We start from the raw sequence: 26,770 nt of genomic DNA, 5'->3' as shown, positions 1-26,770 counted from the left end.
AAAAATAACAAGAAGCTACAGAAAGACTTCTCAAACTTTGGTTTTAATGAATACAGTTATCCCCGCCTGTGACATCAGTGGAAATTGAAGCTCTTCAGCTTTGCTGTCATTTTCTGCTATTAGAGAACTGCATAATATTTACATTTGGCGGAACCTATAATCACTTCCACCTTCTGTTAATCTCTGCGTGTAGAGATTGGGCTGCTCTTCCTTTTTCAGTTACATGCATTGTTCTCTGTCTCACAGGAGGTGTTGAGCACCACAGAGACTGCGCTGGCCATGAACAGGTACATCGGCTCAGCTCTGCTGCCTCTGCTGACCCGCTGTGCCGCTCTCTTTGGCAGCACAGAGCACCACGCACAGCTGGTTGACTCCACGTTGCAGACTATCTACAGGCTGTCAAAAGGCCGCTCACTCACCAAAGCCCAAAGGGATGCCATTGAAGAGTGTCTGCTGGCAATCTGCAAGTAAGGCTTCTTTAGCTTTATTTAGTCTTAGCTGAGTTAAATTAAAGAAATCTGGATTTTCCCCCTGCAGGCCATTAAAAATAATGCAGGTTTAGGGCACTGGCTTCACTTTTCAAATCTTTCAATGGTTGCATCTTTTGTTTGTGTGTAAAATTTTCAAATTTTGTGTGATGGTAGAAAATTATAGCAGCTCAAGCTGCTTTAATTTTGGTGTAAATTTAACACATTTAGCGTGACCTTGATCCATGTCCTTACCTGGACTCGTGCAGCATGGTGCGTAGAGTATATGCCTGCTACAAGGTTACAACATAAAAATTTTCCTTCTCACAGTTCTTAAAATATTCTTGGATGTGAGCACATGCACATAAGAGAAAATCATATTCCGCCTACACAGATGTAATTCTGCACTTATTTCACAGACACCTGCGTCCCTCTATGATGCAGCAACTGCTCAGACGTCTGGTGTTCGACGTTCCAATGCTCAATGAATATTGCAAGATATCTCTCCGGGTGAGACGCAAAACACTTTCTTGTTAATATGTGTTTGATGTATGAGTCAAAAAGGTTATTGAAGAAATAACACAGGCAATCACTGGAATGTAAAATTTGGGAACCCGTTGTCTTCCTAACTTCCAGAGTTAAACAACATGATTGTAGCAATCGCAATTGGAGTGTAAAAATATTCAGGAATTTTTGTGCGTGTTTGTGTTTCTTATTTCTAGCTGCTGACCAATCACTACGAGCAGAACTGGAAGTACTACTGCCTGCCATCTGGTATGGGCAGCTTTGGTACTGCCTCTGAGGAGGAGCTCCTTCTCACCAAGAAACTCTTCTGGGGAATCTTTGACTCCCTTTCTCATAAGGTACAGCCAGGAATTTATTTATAAGTATTTATTATTAAAGATGAGCTGGCCCAGTGTGCATAGAGCTGTAAAAATTCTCTGTATTTTGCGTATTTGTTGTTCTCCGAGAATGAACCAGGACTAGAAGTGGTATTTTTCTGATCCGCATTTTTGCAGAACAAAATGTTTGGTAGCTGAGTGGTGCTTGTAAAACTCTGTTCTCCCATATTTAATATATATATATATTCTTATTTATTTATTTCTTTAAATCTTGAGTTTTCAACACTTGAGTGTGGATCTCCTGAGAGAAAAGTTCTCAGTAGTCAGAGGCAGTGAAGTGAAAGCTCAATGAAGTGCTTGTGAGCAGTGCAGCTGAGGCAAAGCCAAATCAGATGAATCATTTATCAGTCTGTGACAGGTCACTACATGGTGCAGACTTTTCCAGCTTTCATTTTCATTCCTTTTTGGGAGGGGGGCTGATCCTACTCTGCTCCACTGTAGTTGTCTCAGCAGACACGTTCTGAAAACATAAAAGTGAAATGGTGAAACGTCTAAGCACCCCTTTCCCTCTCTTCTTACATTTTGTAGAAATATGATACTGAACTTTTCAAAATGGCCATGTCATGCCTGTGTGCAATCGCTGGGGCCCTGCCTCCAGACTTTGTGGATTCCAGTTTAGGTGCAACGCTGGAGAAGCAGGCATCAATGGACGCACAGGGTAACTTTGACCCCAAACCCATCAGCACTGCCAAGTAAGTGTTCTAAAAATGCAGCCTTGTTAAAGCAGCATGTTTCATGTCATGTTTCTAAATGTTTTTATTCATATGTTATGACTTAAACACAATTTTGACTTTTCAGTATCTCCCTTCCTGAAAAACTTGAGTACATTGCCAACAAATATGCAGAGCATTCCCATGACAAGTGGTCCTCAGAGAAGGTTCGTGCCTTCGTGTTCTCAGTGTCTTCTTCACTCATGCTTGGAGTCGATTTATGTTATAAAAATCCAAAGAAATGCAAAGTTGTAATTGTACTTTGTAGTCTCAGTCATTTTACTAAAACAGTTTACATTTCATGGTTTAATAAAATGCGAGATGGTGTAATTAATTGAAATAAACTGTGTTGCAGATGTCAGTGGGCTGGAAACATGGAGACACTGTGGATGAGCAGGCCAAAACCCATCCACTCCTGAAGCCCTATAAATCTCTGAGTGAGAAGGTACGTGCACATTAGTGCTCACACAGCTGAGAAAGCTGGTCACCCTTGTTGAAGAATGGCACCTTGACAGCTTGAGAGTATTTCTGATGAGGCTTCTGTGAACAGTGGCTGGATCAACCAAAGGGGCAAATGCACCACTCGGGTTTTGTGTCAGGTGTTGGGTCAAAAACGAGAGGTGAAGGCCAAATATACTCTGTAAGATAAACTCTAAAACTCCTACTAAGGTAGCCAGAAAATATGCAAGGGTGGAGCCACAGACAAACAAATGTATACACTATCAAAGGTGGACAGACACACACACTTATGTTCTGAAAACTCTCTGAGGCGGTTTACTGAGACGGCAAGAAAAAAGCCACATCATAAGTAATGATTTTACAAGGACATTTTTATCAGAAGTTTGAAAAGAAATACATGTGTGTTTGTTTGATTTTTGTGTAAATGTTTTCACATTTTGTTAAGCTGTGACATCTGGTCTATAGGCCTATTCTATATAGCCTGCATGTCTTCTACAGGACAGAGTGTTAGACTGTGAATGTGTTCATTCTGTAGGAGAGAGAAACATATCGCTGGCCAGTGAGAGAGTCACTGAAGAGCATGTTGGCTATGGGCTGGAACATTGAGAGGACCAAAGAGGGTGAGGCGATGTTCCAGCAACGAGAGAGCGAAAAACAGCGGAAGATCTCGGAGTCCCAGGTAACACATTTATAAATGTTTCCTTTTGTGATGCATATTTACTATCTCATCAACTGACAACAATTCCCTAGACGCTCCTTTTTCATTTTTCTGTCTTTGGTGATTCACGCTACAGAAAGCAGACATCATTTATAACAGGAGCCCATTAAAAAGTAAATAGCAGGACCACTGTTGACATGCAAGAATAATAAACACCAAACAACAGTCCCAATGGCTTGTATCAGTAATGAATACAAGTTTAATGAAGGCTTCATTTCTCAAGACCACTTTAATGGAAATCTGTGTTTTGGGAACTGAGAAATGTCTGCTTTGTTTTTAACTTAAAGAATAAAGAGTCTTTTTTGATCCATAGAGAGTTCAAAGCACGTACTGTAGTAAAATACATAAAAGAAAATATTCACATTTTTTCAGACTGGAGATATTTTTACTGCTAGTCTTTTCAGCGTAGCATTTAAAACACACATTTTAAGCGTGGGTAGGGATCATTTTTATTGAGTCAATGAACAAAAATTCTACAATTAACATTTAGCAGATCTTAAGAAATATTCAATTAAAAGCCACTGATGCAGAAATGCAGCATGGAAAAGACTTGACTATGAGTAAAGTGTGGATATATGCATATATTAGCATTTTGTCTGCAACATTTACTTGCAGATGTTTTTTAGTAGCCTAAATGATAAATCTGCTAGATCCAGTAGGGATGACAGCAGAAGGGCAATAAATGAATTTTCAGTCTGTTAGTGATGTTGGCAGTTAAAACTTCTCCGTTTGCTGTTCATAAATCACAGCCATCCATCTGTATTATCTTTTGCTGTTTTTTGTTAGCTTTTGCACATTTTGCCAGCTAAAACGCTGATTCAAAAGCAATTTGCTTCTTTTTTACTTTGTAGATTAATGGATTCAGTCCCGCTCCAATGGATCTGCACAATGTCACCTTGTCGAGAGAGCTGCAGGTTGGGTTTCATTTGACTCTTCCTAAATGTTCCCATGTATCTTCTAATACAAAATACAAAAAACTGAGAAAAGCTGCACTTTTTCTGCAGGGCATGGTGGAGGTGGTTGCAGAAAATTACCACAACATCTGGGCCAAGAAGAAGAAAACTGAGCTTGTCAGCAAAGGTGTGCAAATCGTAGTGAAGTTTTATGAACAGCAGTCGAGGTGTTATTTATTTGTGTTCAAAAGAAAGCGCCTGAAATGACTTTTCAATCTTGTCCAGGAGGAGGGACCCACCCACTGCTGGTACCCTATGATACCTTGACAGCTAAAGAGAAGTACAGAGACAGAGAGAAGGCCCAGGAACTCTTCAAGTTCCTGCAGATTAGTGGCTATGCCATCACAAGGTCAGCCTCCTAATGCTCACGTTTTAAAGAAATGAAAATTTAGGCAACTGTATAGCACTTTACCAGTGCTATACTGAAAACTTGGGGAAAATCCTAATGAGCACTTCTGCTACTATGGATGCTTGTTTCCACTACTGGAAAAAGCATTTTTTGGCTGTGTTGCTGTCTCAAAATTTTCTGTTATTATCTCAAAATTTACAGTTAGTACCTTAAAGTTTTGACTTTCTGAGTCAAACTGCTGAGTAAGTTGAAATTTTGAGATAATAAACCAAAGATTTGACTCTTGACTAGTAGTCAGTAGTGTTTCTGTCTCACAGAGGCTTGAAGGACATGGAGCAGGATTCATCATCAATGGAAAAACGCTTTTCTTACAAGTTCCTTAAGAGGTTGCTGAAGAATGTTGACTCTGCCCAGGAGTTCATTGCTCATCTTGGTAAGTCTGCTGCATTTTTATACGCAGATGCTGATGTACTTTTTTTAGTACTGTTCAGTGCTAAAAGCCTTGGCTGACATTGGTGTTCAACATCGTTAATCCAGAGGCGATGGCCACCAGTGGGAAGACCGACAAATCCCCTCATGACCAGGAAATCAAGTTCTTTGCCAAGGTTGGGAGCTCTGTTTGCAGCTGAGCCACTGATGTGCTGTTGTAGTTACTTTTTTTATTTTTATTAATTAAAGTGTTTATTTCTTCTCCCCAGGTGTTGCTTCCCCTGACTGATCAAACACTTAAAAACCACTGTCTGTACTTCCTGTCTACACCTAGTAAGAACCTGAGCAGTTGTGGTTGTGCCTCCAATAAAGAGAAGGAGATGGTCACCAGGTACTGTGATCATGTTTTTGCTGATCAGTGTGTTTTCTTGTATTTTCATAAAGCCCTTTCTTGTTTTCTTTCACTCGGTTGCTTTTTCCTAACATCTTCTTCAGTTTCGTTCTTACTTCCTTTCTTTTCCAGTCTGTTCTGTAAGCTGGCAGCTCTTGTCAGACACAGGATTTCTCTCTTTGGTAAGGTTGCTTCTGTTCATATGTTTGTGTGGCTTTTTGTTTGCAATCCTTTTGAGTATCTACATTAAATATATCCCACAGGAAGTGATTCAGCAATGATGGTGAGCTGTCTGCACATCCTTACTCACTCACTTGACACTAGGTAAGTGCGTATTACTTCATAAGACTTGTAATAAAGCTCAATAAAAGACACGCATGTATTATCTTTAAACCACTAACTCATAAAAAAAGTATTTTTGCATGCATACTAGCCTTTCTGTTCCCTCCTTCCTACAGAACAGTGATGAAGACTGGCTCGGAGCTGGTAAAAGTCGGGTTAAAGACTTTCTTTGAGAATGCAGCAGAAGACTTGGAGAAGCTGCTGGAGATGCTGAAACTGGGAAAGTTCATGCAATCCCGTGCCCAGATGAAGAGCGTCAGTCAAAGCATAAACTATGTGACAGTGGCACTGCTGCCTATCCTCACTGCCCTCTTTGAGCATATCAAAACATACGAGTTTGGAGTGGACTTGCTTTGTGAGTTTCCATGCTCAGTGTTTGCTGTTCTCGACTGTCTTTTTTTATAGTTTTTTTTCATACTGTAGTTATTTATCATAGTTAGCTAAGAGAAAAGTGAAAAGAATAAACAAAATACAGTTAAATACACCAAAAGCGAGATGGGAAATAGTTGATTTAGCCTTCTTTATATTCCCAGTTTGCACAGAATTCCTATTATATGGATTTTCTAATAGAAATATTCTAATATATTTTCCTATTTTTTGTACTGGTTTTCCCTCAAAGTTTCTCGTTTCTTTTTGCTGATGTTTAATGGATGCATGTTATTTGTTTCAGTGGATGACGTCCAGCTGTCTTGCTACAGAATTCTGACATGTTTGTACTCTCTGGGAACAGGAAAGAACTTGTTTGTGGAGAGGTAGGAGGCAAAACTTTTCTAATACAGAAAATCGGTATTATACACAGGTAAGTATGATATGGCTGACAAGATGTGCACTGTAAGATGGACCCACACACGCGATGGCTGTGTTCACAGTTCTCAGTTTTTATTGTCATGTACACACACAATGCCACAGTCTCTACTTAGCGCTGGTCTCAGCTCACACACACCATGCTCGTCTTTTGCTTCACTACGAAAAGAAACGACACTGTTATCATTCCAGTCGCTACCACCTGTGGCTTCACCTGCCTCCTGGCACCACCCCTCCCCTGCAGCTGAGCCCAGGACCACACCTTCACCACATGCACTTATTAAATACTTCATTGTTTAATGATGTACTTTGATTTATATGGCACATTTTATGGGAAAGGGCATCTGTTACAAAATTAAGGCAAAAATCAAGCCTACTGTTTAAGTTCAAGCTTCCATTAAACCAGTCTGATCCTCAATCTTGGAAGATCACCTGATCTTCAGTTCACATAAGCTGACACCTTTCTTTGGATCCAGTTGATAATTTCATAGCTCCTTTAGTCTGCCACAGCTGCTGGGCATCTGCAAGCCACTTTGCAACCCACCTCCACCCAAGGATCTCCTTTTCACTGTGTTTCTTCTGTAATCATTGTAGTGGTCTTGACTGAAATTATACATTTTTGTATTTTATATAGATCAACTTAAAATAGTAAATAACTAAATAAATAGAAATGGTTCCCCAAAACTAACATCTTAAAAAGCTGCTCTGAATGAGAAATTTTCAGCCAAGTCAAACTGTAAAAATAACAGCGGTGAAGTTTTAAAGTTTTTGACTGCAAACAGGGGAAAGGGGGGGGGGGTGAGGGAGTGTTTAAAAAACAAACAAACAAACAAACACAAGCCAAAAAATATGTCTTTGCCTATTTCCGGCACCTGTAAAATCTTCCACCTTGCTCTTGTACATTTTGACATTTGACTTGTGTCTTTATCTGTGTGCTTATTTTGCATAAGTAATATCACACTATGCAAATTTCCATGTTGATTTGTATCATAAATAGGCATCTGCCAGCACTGGGGGAGAGCCTGGCGACTCTGGTTGGAGCCATGCCCGTAGCTTTCCTGGAGCCTCATCTAAACGCTCACAACCCACTCTCAGTCTTCAACACCAAGACCCCTCGAGAGCGAGCCAGTAAGAATCTCCCTGATCCTCATTTTTATTTTAATTTGATTGTTATTATATAATGTCTTTTGATAAACATATACTATTATTAACTTGGCGGTTTTAAGAATGCCAGCTTTTAGATAGAATCTCTGTGATTAATCACAGCGATTGTTTTCCTGTTCTAGTCCTGAGTATGCCTGACACAGTGGAGGAGATGTGCCCAGAGATGCCTCGTCTTGACAAACTTCTCAAAGACGTCAATGATGTGTCAGAGTCTGGTGCTCGCTATAGTGACATGCCACAGGTCAGAAGAGTTTATGGGATATTAGTATTATTAAACAAACATCTGGATTATTTTTTTTATTGCAACTGCTGACTACTTTTTTACTATTTAATTTGTAAAAATGTGTATACACACACACACACACACACACACACACACACACACACACACACACACACACACACACACGTAGGAAAATATTTAGTATACACATCCAGAAATGCATACACTATTATATATTGTACATATATTTATTAGTTTCAGGTTGGCCATTCTTGTATTTTGCTCGTTTGTGTTGTTGTGTTTGCACATCTCTGTTGCTTGTGGGGCTCGCACACAAGAATTTCACTCGCATGTGCTGTGCCAGTGTGCCTGCACATGTGATGTGACAATAAAAGTGATTTGATTTGATTTGGTTTGACTTTACATGCTATTAGTTTGTATTATTGGAAGTGCTCAATTCAATGTGAAGTATAAAAGGTCAGGCCACTGGAAGTCAGGCCATCTCAGCCTCAGCTCCATTAATTTTGATTGTTATTATAGTTATTATAAGTGAAATAAAATATTAACTATCCTTTTAATCAACTGGTATTTTATTTAATATTATTGAATAAATGTAAAATACGACATACAAAAAACATAGCAAAAATATAAAATCAATTCTGGAAGCTGTGCATTGATAATCTCACTTATGTCACAGTACACACACTCTGATTCAGACATTCAGCCTTCTGCCCATTTGCTGCAGGTTATAGAGGTAATCCTTCCCATGCTGTGTAACTATCTGTCCTACTGGTGGGAGAAAGGTCCAGAGAACTCGCCCCCAGATACTCAGTGCTGCACCATGGTGACCTCTGAACACCTCAGCATCATTCTGGGAAATATCCTCAAGATCCTCAACAGCAACCTGGGCATTGATGATGCTCCTTGGATGAAGAGGATTGCCGGTAAGCCCCCAGTATTATTGTTAGAGAAGTCAGTAAATGTATTCCAGTCGCGGGATTCTAATAAGTTATTTGGAGATGCTGTCTAACATCTTTTTTCCAGGGATCAAGGGATGACTTTTCACCTGTGTTCTTTAAAACTGTGACTCAGACCTTTTGCAAAAGCTGGCTTATTATTGTTTACAACTTGCATAGTTCTCACTTCTGTATAGCTGTATATCTCAGATTTCTGTAAAGTTATTTATTTCATATTCTGTATAGTTTTTCATATTTATATCCTGTACATAGCTTGTACTCACTACAGCCTGTACATACTTATAGTTATAGAATATTCACAACATACTTCATACCGTGTACATTATAACATACCATAATAGACCCATTTCTGTAATATACTTACATATCTATACTATTGCTAATATATATTGTAATATATCTATATCACTAAAGCACTTCTGGATGGATGCAGACTGCATTTCGTTGCCCTGTACCTGTGCATGTGCAATGACAATAAAGTTGAATTCTATTCTATTCTATTCTATTCTTGAAAATGTCAGTGTCTCAGCTGAGAAAATAATTTCCGGATGTTTATTCACAGTCTATTCTCAGCCAATCATCTGCAAAGCTGGAGCAGATCTGCTCAGAACCCATTTCCTGCACACACTGGATAAATTAAAGAAGAAGACGGTGAAGGTGAGCGCTTAAAATATACTGTACATGCTGTTGTAGTTGCACATTATATCCACTGTCAAGTGATGTCTGTGGTTCAAGTACTTTTTGTTTACTCAATTAATAGCTGCTGAAGTTGTGGTGTAAACATTCAGTAAATTTACATCCTTTTTGGAAAATAAAAATACTTCTTTGCTCAGAGAGAGGATGGAGAGAGGGGATTCTTATTGAAGATGTTCATACTAATAAACTGATTGTTGTTTATGCACTGCATATGCAGGTGGTGGCTGAAGAGGAGCTGCTGAAAGCTGACAGCAAAGGTGACAACCAGGAGGCAGAACTGCTCATCTTGGACGAGTTTGCTGTGCTCTGCAGGGACCTCTATGCTTTCTACCCCATGCTCATTCGTTATGTGGACAACAACAGGTGCAAAATATATACACGCTACTTCTTGACCATCTCTAAAATGCTATTTAGTGGATTTTAGTGATTTTGCAATTTTTATGTCAACATTCAATACACTGAGGGGTTTTTTTTTGTTTGTTTGTTTTGCTTTGGGGTTTTTTGGTCCAGTCCTGCACAGATGTAATCTGACAAATATTAAGTCCTTCCAGCTAAACATGCTTCATGTCTTTGTCCACTCCAGGTCCAGGTGGCTGAAGGAGCCGGATGGAGACTCCACTGAGCTCTTTAGGATGGTGGCTGAGATCTTCATCCTCTGGTGCAAGTCACATGTAAGCCTCGCTGTCCAGTCTTTCATGATAATAGTTACAATACCAAGATTAACTCATTAATTCCAGTCACGTTATTTCTTTGTTCTCTGAATCCAGAACTTTAAGCGTGAGGAGCAAAACTTTGTGGTTCAGAATGAAATCAACAATTTGGGCTTCCTAACTGGTGAAGGCAAGACTAAGATGTCTAAGGTAAAGATGGGGATGTGGGTCTTTGACTTGCTCCTGTGTCAGAATGATTTGAAACTTGGTGTGAGAACAGCTTTAAAATATCTTTAGTTTTAATTTTGTATCACTCAGCTTCGGCTGAAACAAAGAAATCCAAAAAAGAGAGATGTAAAATGTAAAAATGATTAGACACTAACTGATGCTCACAACAATATAACTGAATCTGATAAAGTAAGAAATGTCATTAAAAAAAAAGAAAATATGAAATATTACTTAACATGCTATTATTGGACGAGATCCTACTATAGATTTAACTGATAATAAGAAAAATGTCATAAGGTCAGACTAACCAGATTTAATGAATAGCAAGTGTTCACAAATATTATCGCCTTGCTGAGAATGAACCATGTTAGAAGTCCTGATCAGATTTTATGGGTAATCAGATGATAATAATCATTCTTTGAGCTTCTTTTAATATGAATTCATAACATGAATATTTTTCATTCAAGACTCTTTCCTTTTAAGGAGGGACTTTATTATACTGTGATGTTAAAATTAAATACTCTCCCAGTTCTCTAAGATACTGGAAAAACTCTTCATAAAAAGATTTGACAGTTTTGTGGAAAAATATGAATTAATGACAGATAGTCAGTATGGGTTCAGAAACAACAGATCAACAGCTTTGGCACTGATAGATTTAATGGAAAAGATAACGGAATGTATGGATAATAAGAGGTATGCGCTCGGAGTTTTCTTAGATCTAAAGAAGGCGTTTGATACTGTTAATCATGAAATTCTATTAAAAAAACTGGAAAAGTACGGGTTTAGGGGAGTGGTTTTGGAATGGTTAAAAAGCTATGTAGGGAATAGGCAACAATATGTACAAATAAATGAATATAAATCTAATTTGATGGATATAGCTTGTGGAGTACCTCAAGGTTCAGTACTGGGTCCAAAAATGTTTATTATGTACTTAAATGATATCTGCAGAGTATCGGAGATTTTAAAGTTTGTAATATTTGCAGATGACACAAATATACTGTGTGCAGGTGGGGAATTGCCACAGGTTTTGGAAATGATCACACAGGAATTAACGATATTAAAGAAGTGGTTTGATATAAATAAATTATCATTGAATCTCGATAAAACCAAATTTATGTTGTTTGGAAACCAAAAGAAAAACATCGAAGTAGAAATATGTGTTGACAATGTATATTTAGAAAGAGTAAATGAAATAAAATTTCTTGGGGTGATCATTGACCACAAGCTCTGTTGGAAGCCACACATTACTTATGTTCGGGGGAAATTGGCACGGGGCATTGCCGTCCTGGGAAAAGCAAAGCATATGTTGGATCAGAAAGCACTGCACATTTTATACTGTGCTTTACTACTGCCATATATGAGCTACTGTGTAGAGGTCTGGGGAAACACATACAAAAGTAACACACAAACAATAACTATAATACAGAAAAGGGCCATTAGATTAATAAATAATGTAGGGTACAGGGACCATACAAATGCACTCTTTGTCAAAATGCAAGCTATTAAATTCCAAGACTTGGTGAAGCTTAAAACAGCGCAAATAATGTATAAAGTCAGAAATAAATTGCTTCCCAAAGAAATCTGTAAATTGTTCATAGAAAGAGAAGGTGGGTATAACTTAAGAGGGAAATGGAATTTAAAAATACAAAGTGCTAGAACAACTTTAAGAACTATGTCAATCTCAATTGCAGGAGTTAAATTATGGAACAGTCTAACAGAAGAAATAAAAGACAGTCAAAACATAAAACAGTTTAAAGTAAAATATAAAAACCTAATTTTAAATAAGTATAAGAATGAAGAAAACGGGGTTAACCCAGGATGGTAATGTTGCTGGTAATGGTGTTGCGGTTCTTTTTTGGTTGTTTTTTTGTTTTGTTTTGGTTTGTTGTTTTTCCATAACTTGTGTATCTGCAAATATACACATTCTGTATTTTTCATATGAAAGAAACTATACTGTGGTGGGGCTTGCTAATTTCTTGTTTTTGATTTATGTATGTTATGTTTTGTTTTACTTCATATGTTTATATGTTTCATATGTTGTTTGTTTAATTTAAGACAAAAAAAAATTAAATGAATGAGAGGTAAAACTTGAGGGGGTAGGGACAAATAAGTAAATACTTCAGCCTACTCCTTTTCAAACAAATAATGGAATGATATTTTGTAATGATTGTGAAGGCACATGTTTGAAATGTTTGAAATAAAAATGAACTGAACTGAACTGAACTGAACTGAAAGTTTTCACAGGACCATGCATCCTGTTAAAATCTCGATTCAACAACTTTCTTTTTCACAAGACTGTAGATGACCTTTGTCTTTATTCATGAGGGAGATAAAGGACAGTACATTTTAATCATCTCTGGGTTTAAGCTGAATTCATGTAGCTCTTCTTTCCTTTATAATATCAGCACTTTGGAAAAGCATAACCTGAATATCCTTTGTTGATGTTCCAATATCACAGGTTCTGCTAATGTAAAGAAAACTTACTTGAACAAGCACTTTATTATGTTTTTAATCGCCCCTTTAACACATGCTGAACAAGACAAATATGCAAATGTGAGCTGTTTTATGAATCAACTCAGTGAGTTCACACCCCTAAATTCACACCTACGCTAGGTTTACATTTGACATTTTTGTCGTAATAAAGTCTCTTAAAAATCTAGATGATGACAGCGTGTCGTCCAGCAGCCTCTCAACCAGCTGACACAGAGAGAGTTCGATGTTTATTTGTTTTGGCTGAGCATTTGATTTATTGGTACTCTGAGTGTCTTGGTTCAATTCTCACAGAAGAATTTTTTTTAATTTTTTTTTTAAAGCTTCTCACCTTTTGAAGGACTCTGCTTGCTAAATGATTTATGGTGAAAGACTCCACTTTGGTCCCTTCGGTTGTGATTCATCTTTTTGAATGGTTTGTAGGTGAAACACCTTTTGCCCCCTTATTATAAAATGACTTAAATGTGATTTGAGAACCTGGTTGATCTATTCCGTTTTTTCCCTTACTTTTTGCTCTGTCTGTCTGTCTGTCTGTCTGTGTACGCATGCGCGCACACACACACACACTTTAAGAATTGATGCTCATATTAATCAGTATGTGGAAGTCCATGCGAGTAAAAAGCTCAGGTGTCAAACTGATCTAAACTCTCAATTTTCAAGAACTTTAATAATGACAATAAAGAAAATGTTAAGAGGAAAGGTATGTTTAAGGTCAAGGTAAATAATCATTATTTTTATAGTCTCTGATTACCTTCAGCTCTCACATTAGTCATCTTATGTTATGTCTCTTATATTTTCTTAACCTCTGTAGACAGGTGGGGACCAGGAGAGGAAACACAAGCTCCGACGTGGTGAATACTACTCCATTCAAACGTCTCTAATTGTAGCCGCCCTGAAGAAGATGCTACCCATCGGCCTTAACATGTGCACCCCAGGAGACCAGGAGCTCGTCTCTTTGGCCAAGATACGCTACAGCCTGGTGAGCTGACAAAATAGGACCTGGAACAAAGAATTTTAGATCACAGCATCTGTAGGGACGGCGTGCAGAGGTCCACATATACATGTCTGTTATGTTAGATCATAGATGACTTTAATGAAGTTGCAAGTCCAAAAAAATATGGAATACTATGAAGTGCAACTTGCTCTCATCACTGGTAGGTCTACAGGTAGAGTGTAGTCTGTGCATCCATCTTTAAGATGATGATAGATGGTCAGTCAGTTTGGTCTTTTTTTTCCCATCAGCACTGCAGTCATCATACTTTGACACTTTCTTTCATAGGTGCACTTCTCTCAGGCTGGTGTGCTTTCTTTTGCATTGCACAAATAATCTGATGTTTTAATTAAATGAAGAAATATTTTAATAACACCACATTGCATGTCCCTTCATAGAAAGACACAGATGATGAGGTGAAGGAGCATTTGCGTCAGAATCTCCATCTCCAGGACAAGGTAAGATTGGTTCCAGTAGATTAGGTAATAAAACTGTTGATTTCATGTGCTTTTTTTTATTAGTCTTTTTTTAAATGATTGATTTTGGTGTTGTAGTCTGATGACCCAGCGGTCCAGTGGCAGATGAACCTGTACAAAGATGTTGTGGTGAAGAGCGAGGAACCAGCAAACCCAGAGCATACAGTGGACAGAGTCCAGAGCATCTCTGCTGCAGTCTTCCATCTGGAGCAGGTAAAAACATATTGACTGTTCACTACCGGACATTGACATGTTCTAGAATATTTAGTCATTTCAGTTTTTCAAATACCATTTTATTTCTTTGTGCAGCTAGCTTACTCACTGCTTTTGTCATTAACCTTCTGGACATTTTTTTTCCCTATATTCTTTTACAATAAATTGAATTGTGGTTGTAGAATAATCCCAGTCTTAAAGGGTAGTTAAAAAGCTATGTGTAGCGTCCTTGTATAGTCACAAATGTCTACTATCCTCTTTTAGGTGGAGCAACCACTTAGGAATAAAAAGTGTGTGTGGCAGAAGCTGCTATCGAAACAGCGTAAACGTGCTGTAGTGGCTTGTTTCCGCATGGCTCCACTCTACAATTTACCCAGGTGAGTTAAAAAACAAACAAACACCTGCAACATTTCAGACAACGCAAAAAATGTCAATATCTAAATATTGGCATTCTCTATTTAAATAAACCAGTTAAGACATTGTCTTGTCTCAATCTAACCGTACATAACAAGCGATCACCAAATAGCCGTGGGAGGGTGGGCTCATTTTTCTTTTCTTGACTGTGTGCCCATGTAAAACCCCTCATCACCTCCCTAATGACATTCTCTCCTCTGTGTTGTTTTCTTGCATAACACTACCTCATCCTCCCTCAGATACAAAATTAATAATTACTTCCTGAATGGCTATCGGGAGGTTTGGCTGGAAAGGGCATTCAAAGCCTCCAGCTTTGACCGCCTGTTCTCCCTGCTGACGGTAAAGTGAAACTACGGGGTGAATGCTTCATCTGTTCAACCTCCCCCCTTCATCCACCAGGCTGTGGACCGATCTCTGCCTAGCAATCAACTGTCTCTGCACTGTTGATTCTGATTGGTCAGGTAGAATGAGCCTGAGAATTGAGTGAAACAAGCTTTATTGGAAAGTGGAAATGCACTGCAAGCCGCAGGCCTCTGTTTCATTTCAGGTGAACCCTAAAGGAAGCAATGAAGAAAGGAGAGAAGAAGAAAGGCAGAAAGAAATATATCAGTCTTGATTTTGTTAAGTTGATCAGCTGGTTTCCAACATTATGATTAGTTTCATTAAGATAAGAAAACAAAAACCCTCCTAAAGTGTGCATGCTCCTTTGACGAGGTAACTGCAGGTATTTTAGAGACCAAACATGACCAGTCAGAAGAGTCAGTGGATCCCACATTGACCAATCACCACCCTGCCTGAAATGCACCCTCCTCCCAACATCTCTCCTTCCTGTCTCCACCAAAAACTCACCAGAACCTACCCTAATGCCACTCTTACCTTCCCCTACCCCCCTTCATTCCTCCCCACCTCCCCCTCCTCAGGCATCGTGCTATCAACTTCTTCATCCCGGCCTATGAGAGACTTTGGATAGAGGCAGAGGAGTACTCCTTTGAGGAGAAGCTAGTTCAGGATCTGGCAGTAAGTACTGGGCTAGCCTTGGCCTCGCCCCATGTGCCCTGCGTTGGCACCCCTCTGCCAGTCCTGTCTGCCGAATGCTTCTTTAGCTCTGCACCTGTTGAGCCATGGGAGCGCCCCCGGGTGGGGACCTCGCCCAAAGCACCCAGGGTCCCCCGCTCTAGGCGCGCAAAACCCTTCAAACAGAGGTCCGTCAGGGGTCAGAGGCTGCATGATCAACTCAGGAGACACAGGGCCAGCTCCGGCACTCACAGCTCTAGAAAAGCAGGCTATGCCTTTCTGACAGCAGTGGTAAGGAGGGCCTTTCACTACAATAGGAGACTGTCACTAGCTGTTTGGCTGTCCGATCTGGATCCAACCCATCAGTTGTCGTTTTGCTGTACTCTGTAAGTCTGTAGTGTGAGTGTGAAGGTGAAATTCCAGTACTTTCTGTGGCCGTGACATCAGTGGCATGCTCGCGTAGTCATGTGAAGATCACATTTCATATTAGATCTTGCAGATGTGCAGCAAATTCATAAAAAAAAAAAGGTTTCTCGCTGATTAAAGCTTTAAATACATGATGATTAGATTATAATCTGTTCCTTTCGGACGATTATTAATTTATTGTCAGTTTTATTTGACCAAACTGTCAGATTAGTTTGGGCTCTCGAAGACTGTGTGGTTTTGACAGTCCCTCTTTGTTAGGCTCCTTTGCCGTCTGGATCATTCCCCATGTTCAAATTCATATCACCCAACGGCTTACTGCTTGCATCTGTTTGCTGCAACATGCATGCATTTGAAAACGTGTTCCAACTCTGTTGTTCATGAGTCACTCTTAACGTCTTGTCCTATTCATGGATTACCAGGACCGAAAAAATCAAAATCATCTGCATGCTGGTACTAGGTGAATGTTAACAACTCATTTCAGTGTTTTGGACAAATGCGTGAAAGTGTCAGTGAGTTTGCAAAGATGTCAGTGAATCAAAGGTCTCGTGCATTGAGTAGTAAGCAGCTGCGATTTGAGCAGAGCTAATAGTTCACTCCTGTGCAGAAAACACCAATGAAGATTGTGGAGGAGGAGGAAGAGGAGGTGGCTGAGATCCAGCCCGACCCTCTCCACCAACTCATTCTGCACTTCAGCCACAATGCTCTGACAGAAAGAAGGTGAGATGGTTATGACTCTGCTTTTAAGCAATTAGCAAGCTTTTTTTAATCACTTCCAGAGCACATATTACATATTTTGCCCCGTGGCCTGTTTTAATTTTTGTGTATCCAAGTTTGTGAGGTAGCTGCTGTGATAATTGTCTAACATTTAATCAATATCAATTTGTCCGTTTTGTGTACTTTAACCAGCAGAATATATGATATTAACACAACATGACTTTATTTTTTTCTCAGTCACTTGGAAGAAGATCCTTTGTATATTGCGTATGCAGACATGATGGCAAAGGTAGTGTTCTTTCAAATTTAATTCATCAATTATCAGCAAATGAAATCAAACCCTGAAGCGAGCCTTTGTGTTCTCAGAGCTGTGCAGAGGATGAGGAAGAAGAAGAGGAAGAAGGGAAAGAAAAGACATTCGAGGTACCCTGGTGGGGGCTTGTAGGAAAGGTGGTCAGTCTCCTTAAAATGTAGCTTTCCTCATTACTGTATGTGTGTGTTCGTCCCTCAGGAGAAGGAGATGGAAAAGCAGAAGATCCTTTATCAGCAGGCGAGGCTGCACGCTCGTGGCGCTGCTGAAATGGTGCTGCAGATGATCAGCTCCAGTAAAGGTAATGATCTGTTTCTTACTCAGCTACGCAGCTGATTTACTGTTGTGTCCGAAGCAGTGTTACAGCAGAAAATGGTTGCTCTTAATCCTCTGAGGTCTAAGTTGTCCTCCTTGTCTTCTCCATTTAAGTTTTTCATGCCTTATTTTTACCTGTTTGTGATCTGTAAAGCACTTTGTAACTATATTTAGAGAAGTGCGTGCTTGTATTTGTTTGTAGAGATTATGAATTACCTTAACTGGCTGCTTTTTGTTTTTTTATCTTAAATTTTTGCTATCAGGTCGTCTGGGCCCCATGGTGACCTGCACCCTCAAACTGGGCATCTCCATCCTAAATGGAGGCAACGTGCAAGTTCAGCAGGTGAGGTCATTCTGCACTGTGTGTACATACCGCCAGTTTATGACTTTAATTTCCCATTTCATTTTTTTGACAAGACTGTAATGCTTTACTTCACCCATCGCAGAAAATGCTCAATTACTTGAAAGAAAAAAGAGATGCAGGCTTTTTCAAGAGTCTTTCAGGACTAATGCAGTCCTGCAGGTCGGTACTATGATATTATTCTTCCTGGAAACAAACGCATGATTCATATGCTCATATTTGATTTTGAGGTTCTTCTCCTAGTGTCCTGGACTTGAATGCATTTGAGAGACAGAACAAAGCAGAAGGACTCGGCATGGTGACAGAGGAAGGTTCTAGTAAGTGAAGTGGACTTTCATTAGATGCATTGTGTGACATCTACTTTGTTTTCTCTTTCAAACTCCATATTTGTGGACGGTTTCTCTTGAGGTTCTCAGAGTAGACGCCTGCTGCTGAAACACCTGATATTATCCTTGATTACACCCAACAGAAGATTATACCCTTCCCCACCCCTCAATGAACTAATGCTGAACCATGCCAACTTTAACATCAGCATCTATTGAAAGCTCTTAATTAATGCTAATTCATAGTTTCTGTATGGCCTTTGAAATCAAAATTTAATTGCTATGGATGTAAATTTTGATTAATAGAAATAGTTTGCTGCTTGTCAGTGTGGTGTCTTTGTCTTTTTTTGCAGTAATCAAAGTACAAGTAAATTACATTTGTATATATATTTTTGGACTTTATACAGTGGAAGATATGGGATTATATTGGGTTACTGTATGGGTTTCTTAATGAAGGTTAGGTTAAATAAAAATATTTAGTCTTAGAGGACATGGTCCAGCATTAAAACAAGACCTATCATCTCTCTCTAACTTCCAACAAAAGCACTCTTCACTTGATGCTTCTCACATCAAACGTCTGTTTGTTCATCATTCAGTTCTCTGCTAAACATTTCCACTGAGTTCTGTGTTTAACAGTTCACTGTTACTACTCGTGTCTGTTAACGTTACAAACTTTTCACCATGACTGAATTCTTATTTGGTCCTCATCTTATTAGATGGTACATAGAAATAACCCAGGCCTATGATTTTTATTTTTTTTCTTTCTCCCCATCAGAAAACAAATTTCTTTTTAATTGCATGTCTTTGTTTTTCACTAGTAGCTGATATATTCATATCTCTTGGTATTGTAACTCAATGTCCTCTCTTTTTGCTTATGTCTTCGTGTATTGTTCGTCTCCTTCCTGTCATTTTAAAAACCCATCGATGGCAGTCCACACTGAGCGGGGTAAATAGCAAATTTAGATCATGCTGATATGGCTATGCTTTCACCCTGAATGTCCCCTCCATATCTGTGGTCCATACTCCTTGCTTTATATGGTACCCAGCCCTGCCCTTCCCCAGATGCCTATAGGGAGACACTGTGCATGCCAACTGTTAGAGTACACAGAAAGTGGATCTTCAGAATCCACTGACTGTCCTTTTCTGTGATATTTGTTCCCATTCCCTTCATGTTAACATTTACTAATGCAAATCCTATTACTGATGCTCAAATATGTCAGTCTAAGGCTATCAGTGCCACTTCCAAAGGGTTTGACTTGAAGGTCTGTGGATCATTCCACAGCCTTAAAAAGCTTTGTCTTGCTTTCTACTTGGGGCCTATTTCACAAAGCTGGTTATGATACAGATGTTTAACTTTCACATGGTTTTATATGCTTAAAGAACTGTACTGTGCTCATTTCATATAGCTCTGTTGACTAGCTGATTTTTAAAGTAAATTAGGTAATCCCGTCGGTCCGCTCTTTGTCAGGCCCAGTCATGGCCTGCATGTGAAAGTTATCAGGCTTCCTCCAGCTTATGGAAATGTCCTAGTGTTTCACTGTTGTTTAAGGAAAGAGCATTTTTACAAAAAAAAAAAAAAAAGCACTTTGGATTCAGTTTTGAATCTGCAATCTAAAGGCCCCAGACTTCAAAATGTTTGGAACATGAAACCTGTCCTGCTTGCGTCATATTAATTGCTTTTGAGGGGAGATTCACATATTATTAGTATTATTGTTATTATTGTTATTATTCCTTCTCATGTTGAAATAAAAAGGTAATGCTTTATAATAAGGTTCTTGTATTAAGTGTTAGTTAATGTATAATAAGATGCTTGTAACTCCTGACAGAATGATTATTAACATTATGCAACCCAAATTAACCACCTTTTACAGTGTATGCGTTGTTTTTTTAAGTTAGCTTTTATTATTTTATGTCTAATTTATTAAGAACATAGTGGACAGAATGACAGAGCTATGAAAAGCATTATTAATAAGTTAATAATAATATATTTACTAACCTTGTAAGCCATTGTTCTCACATTAAATGCAACAGTTGCAAAGAAAACATAGTTGGCTATTAAGTTCATAGTTTATAATACATTATTATATGTTATTGTTTAGTATGCTATGTATATAACATCTTATTAACATCTTAAGAAGGACTTATAAGAGCCTTACTGCTGTTAACTAACACTTATTACAAGGACTGCAATATGAAGTGTTACCAGTAAGTATTGCAGAGTTTCAGCTGTGTTCACCAAAATATTTCCTCTCAAGGCTCCAAGGTGCTACAGAATGATGAGTTTACTAAAGATCTTTTCCGGTTTTTGCAACTTCTGTGCGAGGGCCACAATGGAGGTGAGGCCCTCTTTGAGTTTATTCCAAATGCACGTTTTCATCGGAAACACAAGAGTTTGTTTGCACAAGTTTAGTTTATTGCACCGGTTTTACAAAAAAGCATCGAGGCGTTGAGAATATTTGTTCATCTTTCAGATTTCCAGAATTTTCTGAGAACCCAAACTGGAAACACAACCACAGTCAACATCATTATCAGCACTGTGGACTATCTGCTCCGTCTTCAGGTGATTAAAGCACAAAACTGAGGGCTGGATCCATCTTTAGTATGATCGTCACCATCTTTATTGCGTTTGTTTGACCTGTTTCTCACTGTGGTTCTCCTTCAGGAATCTATCAGTGATTTCTACTGGTACTACTCTGGCAAAGAAGTAATTGATGAAACTGGAAAGCGAAACTTTTCCAAAGCGTTATCTGTAGCAAAGCAGATATTTAACTCGCTGACTGAGTACATCCAGGTAAGATGCTGATCTCTCGCTCAGCACTGTTGAGTTTGTCAAGTCGGGATTAAAATATTTCATGATGTTTTTTTCTTCACTGTATTTTTTTCCTGCAGGGTCCATGTATTGGGAACCAGCAGAGTTTAGCACACAGCAGACTGTGGGATGCAGTGGTGGGCTTCTTGCATGTTTTCGCCAACATGCAGATGAAGCTGTCTCAGGTATGATGCAACTTGTACAATTGTAACAGGCTAATAGACTTTCTCATTTCTGTGAGGAGGTGCATCGCTAAGTAGAGCATTGCAGCCACAGCATGTAGTTTGTTTTGTAGCAGAAAACATGTCATTTCTTATTATGATACTTACATACAGTATGCCATAGGGGGCAGGGATAGCTCAGTAGGTAAAGTGGTTGCCCCATGATCGGAAGGTCGGCGGTTCGAATCCACTTAACGGCTACCCTGAGGTACCCCTGAGCAAGGTACCGTCCCTACACACTGCTCCCCGGGCGCCTGCTTAGTGGGCTGCCCACTGCTTCACTGAGTGAATGGGTCAAATGCAGAGAAAAACAAGTAATTTCCCCATGGGGATCAATAAAGTATCCATTATTATTATTATTATTATTATTATTATTATTATTATTATGATAACACCAAACATTGAGTGCAAATGGCTAATTGCTTAAGACAAACCACTGAATGATAGTTGACCATGTACTTGTAGGATGCCAGTCAAATTGAGCTGCTGAAAGAACTGATGGACTTACAGAAAGACATGGTGGTCATGCTGCTGTCTCTGCTTGAGGGTAAGAGCCTGAAGTTTTAATGTAATTTTGGAGAAAATACCAAAAACAGAAAAAAATAATTGGGCTTTAAAGACTAAATACACATGTACAAAAAAAGTTGTCTTTTAAGTACATATGTCATTGTCTTTGTGTATGATTATAAAATGTGTGCCTTACTTCCCAGGTAATGTGGTTAATGGAACAATTGGAAAGCAGATGGTTGACACCCTGGTGGAGTCTTCCAGCAATGTGGAGATGATTCTCAAGTTCTTTGACATGTTCCTGAAATTGAAGGATCTCACGACCTCTGACAACTTCAAGGAGTATGACCCTGAGTGTAAAGGCATCATTTCTAAGAAGGAGTTCCAGAAGTCCATGGAGAGCCAGAAGCAGTACAGCCAGTCTGAGATCGAATTCTTGCTCTCGTGTGTAGAGGCGGACGAGAATGACATGTTCAACTACAAGGAGTTTGTGGAGCGGTTCCACGAGCCAGCCAAAGACATCGGTTTCAACGTGGCAGTCCTTTTGACCAACCTGTCTGAACACATGCCGCATGACTCCCGACTTGCCACTTTCTTAGATCTGGCTGAAAGTGTGCTTAGTTACTTTGAGCCTTACCTGGGTCGTATTGAAATCATGGGCAGCGCAAAGCGAATCGAGAGGGTTTACTTTGAGATCAGCGAGTCGAGCCGCGAGCAGTGGGAAAAGCCGCAGGTGAAAGAATCCAAGCGTCAGTTCATCTTTGACGTGGTGAACGAGGGCGGAGAGAGCGAGAAGATGGAGATGTTTGTGAATTTCTGCGAGGACACCATTTTTGAGATGCAGCTGGCCTCACAGATCTCTGAGCCAGAAGTGGTTGAACAGCCCGAAGAGGACGAAGAGGAAGATGGACACAGCATCCTGGAAGAGCTGACTGCAGAGGAAGAGCACGCCCTGGAGTCTGCCTCTGCCTTCACCACCGCATGTCGCTCAGTCAAGAGCAAGATTGCACACGTCCGCCAGATGTTTTCCATTAAAAACATGCGCAAGAAGTTGAAGAAACTCAAGAAGCTGAGCATCAAGGAGATAATCACAGGCTTCTTTGCCTTCTTCTGGATGCTGTTCACTGGGTTTTTTAAGGGTATCTACAGCCTCATCTTTGGTTTCTTCCACGTCATTTGGTCCTCCATGTTTGGTGGAGGTTTAGTCGAGGGAGCCAAGAACATAAAGGTGACGGACATCCTTGGAAACATGCCTGACCCGACTCAGTTCGGCATCCACGGAGATGTGATAGAGGGAGAGAAAGTGGAGGCTATAGAATCATTAGGAAACCTGGACATAGCGATGGCACCAACAGGGGACGTTGTAGAGGTTGACATGATGATGGAGATGCTGAACGCGCCTAAAAAAGAAGGAGGAAAACATGTGGAGCCAGGCCTGGGGGATGTTTGCGAGCTGAGTGCTGAGCCCTCCGCTGATCATAAGAAGGTCCATAGTCACAAACACAACTTAGATATCTGCCTTTAATTCCCCCTTCCATCCATCCTCTCATCTTATATAAATGTTTTTTTGTTTTTGTTCTTTGCAGAAAGCTGCTGCCAAGAAGGTTGAAACCCCTGAGAATGAACCAGAAAAAGCAGAGTGAGTAACACTAAGTGAAATTAAAAGTAATTGTCATCAAAATAAAATTAACTTTAAAGCAAATAAAAAATGATAAATACAGCACAGAGAACCAAGAGAAGGAGGATAAACCAAAGGAGGAAGAGGCTAAGGAGCCAGTGACAGAGGAGAAGCCCAAGACCAGGTCAAGTCAGCCTAAAGAGCCAGCACCTGCGTTCATGTCCAGTATTTTTGCAGTTCTGGATGTCTATCTGAACAAGACGCTGGTAAGTCATCATATTTGGTTTCATTCCTTATGCAGTTATCTCTAAAATGTGGGCACACTTTGAAAGCTATCAATAGTTAGTCTTACTGTGAAACTTCTTTCCTCACAGAACTACCTGGCTCGTAACTTCTATAACCTCCGCTTCCTGGCGCTGTTTGTGTGTTTTGCCATCAACTTCATTCTGCTCTTCTACAAGGTAACTCAAGCGTTAAAGTTTCAGTCAAAGTGGAGCGCAGATTTTCCATAAAACTGAAAAGTGACAAAAGGTGACATGACATGAATATCACAAGTGAATTTGCGCTGCCACTTAAATAAGAAACACAAAACAAGGAAGTCTAAAACAAGTCATTAAAACTTTGACCAAAACTTTCATAAAAAAAGTCTGTTTAGACAGCCTTTAAAACAGCAACGTGTTGAGTGCTGTGTTGTAGCAGAGAGACATCAATCAATAACTCCTGAAAAGCTTCATATCGGTGGAGGCGTTCCCAATGATCATAGAAGTCAAAATGCAAAGATAAAGCTGGAAACATCTGGTAAAAATGTCCCAATATATTCATTATGTGAGTGTACAAGTTATTTTTTGCGCTTCAGGTCACTGGTGAAAGTGATGAAGAAACTGATGATGAAAACCGCTGGGGTGCTGACGAAGAGGATGACGAGAACACGTTCTTTGACATGGATGAGTTTGTGCTTCAGGAGAGCACCGGCTACATGTTACCAACGCTGCGCTTCTTGGCAATATTCCACACCGTCATCTCGCTCGTCTGCCTGGTCGGGTACTACTGCCTGAAGGTGGGGAATGCCTTTGTTTGGCTGAAAATGGTCACTTTCTAAAAGATGCAGTCTTACTGTCCCAGTGTTTTGATTTCAGGTTCCTTTGGTGGTTTTTAAGAGGGAGAAGGAAATTGCCAGAAAGCTTGAATTTGATGGGCTGTACATCACTGAGCAGCCATCTGACGATGATATCAAAGGCCAGTGGGATCGACTTGTAATCAACACCCCGTGAGTTTGTGGCCTTGTTAAAAATGTGGTTTGGATTTTGTTTGAAATTATCTCGTTTAAAAATAGTATATAAATATATGTTCATCTGGACGTAGCGTTTTCCAGATGAACAGAATCAACTTTTGGAGGTCAGACTGTTACCTTTATAGCACACAAAGTGCTTTCTACTGTCTTCTTCACCCAGTCACATAAATATTCATACCAGGCTTTTATCTATCCCAAGCACTAAATTTTCCCACTCCGATAAACGCATTGGGTGCGACTTGGTTTTCAGTATTTTGCCTGAGGATGCTTTAACACATGGACTGGATGAACCGGAGATTGAGCCCAGATTGATTGATAAATAAACCAATTCCAGATGGATTTCTGATTCTCATTTATGTCTCCATTTGTTAATTGTCTGATCATTAAATATCTGATATTAGGGTTAAATATTAGACAATATTACAACAGGTGAACTGAGTCTCTGTTGTTCACTTTCCATTACAGATCCTTCCCAAACAACTACTGGGACAAATTTATCAAGCGCAAGGTGAGTGTGGAGGAATGAGATGACCATTTTCCTGGATTAATGTGGGATTAAACCTATTCTTAAATTGAAAACCTTTTCATGCTAGTTTTGAATGATTTTTTAAATTTTCTTCTTAGTTTGGGACTAGGCTTAATCTTCGATGTCAGGGAAGCTGGTTTGCAGGCTGTATTATATTCTAAGCTTGACCCTTTAGCGCGATTAGACTAATGTCGGTGTAGCTCACACTGAATATGGAAAAAACACATATTTGTTTTTCTAAATTGCAAAATCCCCCGAGGGTACTTGTGTTTTAAGGGTGACTAGTGTCACTTTCTCTAAACTGAAATACTAGACAAACTCTCAAACACTTTAGACTTTCTTACCCACAGCTTGGAGTAATAGAAAGCCACTTTAAGCAAAAATACAGTTCATGATTTGTTGGGAGCTATTCGCCTGTTATTCTAAGATTGTTCCCCATCCCACCCACTGTCAGATGACTATGTATGTGTTGACTTTTAAATAAGATAAATAAAGATAGTTTTGAACTGTGAAACATGCAAAGCTGCCCTCGAAACAACTTAAGAATAAAATATGGAGCTGGAGGTGTAGGAAGAGCCTCTAATGGTGGTTGGCGAACAGCTTGTAGATACATTAACGCCACCCTCTGGTGGCAGTTGTGCATTACATTAGATACTACACAGTTAGTTGCATGCCATTCAGTTTTTGTTTTTTTTTCATTGCTAGTTAAAGTTAACTAATGAACCTGTTCTCTCCTGTGCTCCTCTATATGTGCAGGTTATTAACAAATATGGTGATCTCTATGGAGCAGAACGCATTGCTGAGCTTTTAGGCCTAGATAAGAGCGCTTTGGACTTTGACCCCACAGTGGAAACTGTTGAGAAAGAAGCGTCCCTGGTATCCTGGTGAGAACACACCTCCCGTTTTCTTATTCCTCCTTCAGAGATGCGCATGCAGTAAACACATTTATATATTACATTACGTGACTCCAATGTTGTAATAGAGTACAGTCAAGGAGGGTTTTTAAGACTCTCCTTGACTAGAGATGAACAATTTTGAAGAGATGCACCTGGTCGTTGGCAAGAACTGCCACAGAAACTACAAAACTGTACCTACTCTTATCTATCTCTATTAACATGACTTGACCAAGTACAAACTCAGTTTTTGTTGATGAGTTTAAATATATATGTAAACACAAACGCCTTTCACTTTGTCATCAACAGGCTGAGCTCCATTGATACAAAGTACCACATCTGGAAACTGGGCGTGGTCTTGACTGACAATGTAAGTTTAAGTCCACATAAAATCTA

The 26,770-nt window shown here is 39.5% G+C and overlaps 1 protein-coding gene across 1 annotated transcript in view; it reads left to right on the top strand.

Annotated features, from left to right (window-relative positions):
* ryr3 (ryanodine receptor 3) overlaps positions 1 to 26,770 on the top strand; it is a gene marked incomplete at its 5' end in the record, with an annotated part of 113,328 nt that overhangs the window by 80,135 nt on the left and 6,423 nt on the right. Inside the window, 50 exon segments of the mRNA XM_080882259.1 lie at positions 247 to 467; positions 887 to 977; positions 1,190 to 1,330; positions 1,898 to 2,061; positions 2,168 to 2,246; positions 2,435 to 2,524; positions 3,074 to 3,217; positions 4,108 to 4,170; positions 4,261 to 4,336; positions 4,435 to 4,558; positions 4,876 to 4,991; positions 5,096 to 5,163; positions 5,257 to 5,378; positions 5,511 to 5,560; positions 5,642 to 5,702; positions 5,837 to 6,075; positions 6,391 to 6,472; positions 7,522 to 7,652; positions 7,811 to 7,929; positions 8,657 to 8,855; positions 9,451 to 9,545; positions 9,802 to 9,947; positions 10,168 to 10,255; positions 10,352 to 10,444; positions 13,764 to 13,931; positions 14,342 to 14,401; positions 14,498 to 14,632; positions 14,897 to 15,009; positions 15,967 to 16,063; positions 17,091 to 17,203; positions 17,438 to 17,489; positions 17,567 to 17,623; positions 17,712 to 17,811; positions 18,089 to 18,168; positions 18,272 to 18,348; positions 18,430 to 18,503; positions 20,765 to 20,845; positions 20,981 to 21,069; positions 21,172 to 21,300; positions 21,399 to 21,503; positions 22,005 to 22,086; positions 22,250 to 23,532; positions 23,633 to 23,685; positions 23,768 to 23,930; positions 24,039 to 24,125; positions 24,521 to 24,721; positions 24,801 to 24,931; positions 25,421 to 25,463; positions 26,238 to 26,365; positions 26,684 to 26,744. Coding sequence (XP_080738385.1) covers positions 247 to 467; positions 887 to 977; positions 1,190 to 1,330; positions 1,898 to 2,061; positions 2,168 to 2,246; positions 2,435 to 2,524; positions 3,074 to 3,217; positions 4,108 to 4,170; positions 4,261 to 4,336; positions 4,435 to 4,558; positions 4,876 to 4,991; positions 5,096 to 5,163; positions 5,257 to 5,378; positions 5,511 to 5,560; positions 5,642 to 5,702; positions 5,837 to 6,075; positions 6,391 to 6,472; positions 7,522 to 7,652; positions 7,811 to 7,929; positions 8,657 to 8,855; positions 9,451 to 9,545; positions 9,802 to 9,947; positions 10,168 to 10,255; positions 10,352 to 10,444; positions 13,764 to 13,931; positions 14,342 to 14,401; positions 14,498 to 14,632; positions 14,897 to 15,009; positions 15,967 to 16,063; positions 17,091 to 17,203; positions 17,438 to 17,489; positions 17,567 to 17,623; positions 17,712 to 17,811; positions 18,089 to 18,168; positions 18,272 to 18,348; positions 18,430 to 18,503; positions 20,765 to 20,845; positions 20,981 to 21,069; positions 21,172 to 21,300; positions 21,399 to 21,503; positions 22,005 to 22,086; positions 22,250 to 23,532; positions 23,633 to 23,685; positions 23,768 to 23,930; positions 24,039 to 24,125; positions 24,521 to 24,721; positions 24,801 to 24,931; positions 25,421 to 25,463; positions 26,238 to 26,365; positions 26,684 to 26,744 — 6,564 coding nt within the window.

The sequence above is a fragment of the Rhamphochromis sp. 'chilingali' genome (genome assembly GCF_963969265.1).
Source record: "Rhamphochromis sp. 'chilingali' genome assembly, chromosome: 5".
Classification (NCBI taxonomy): Eukaryota; Metazoa; Chordata; class Actinopteri; order Cichliformes; family Cichlidae; genus Rhamphochromis; species Rhamphochromis sp. 'chilingali'.
This window is presented reverse-complemented; position numbering and strand designations above follow the sequence as displayed.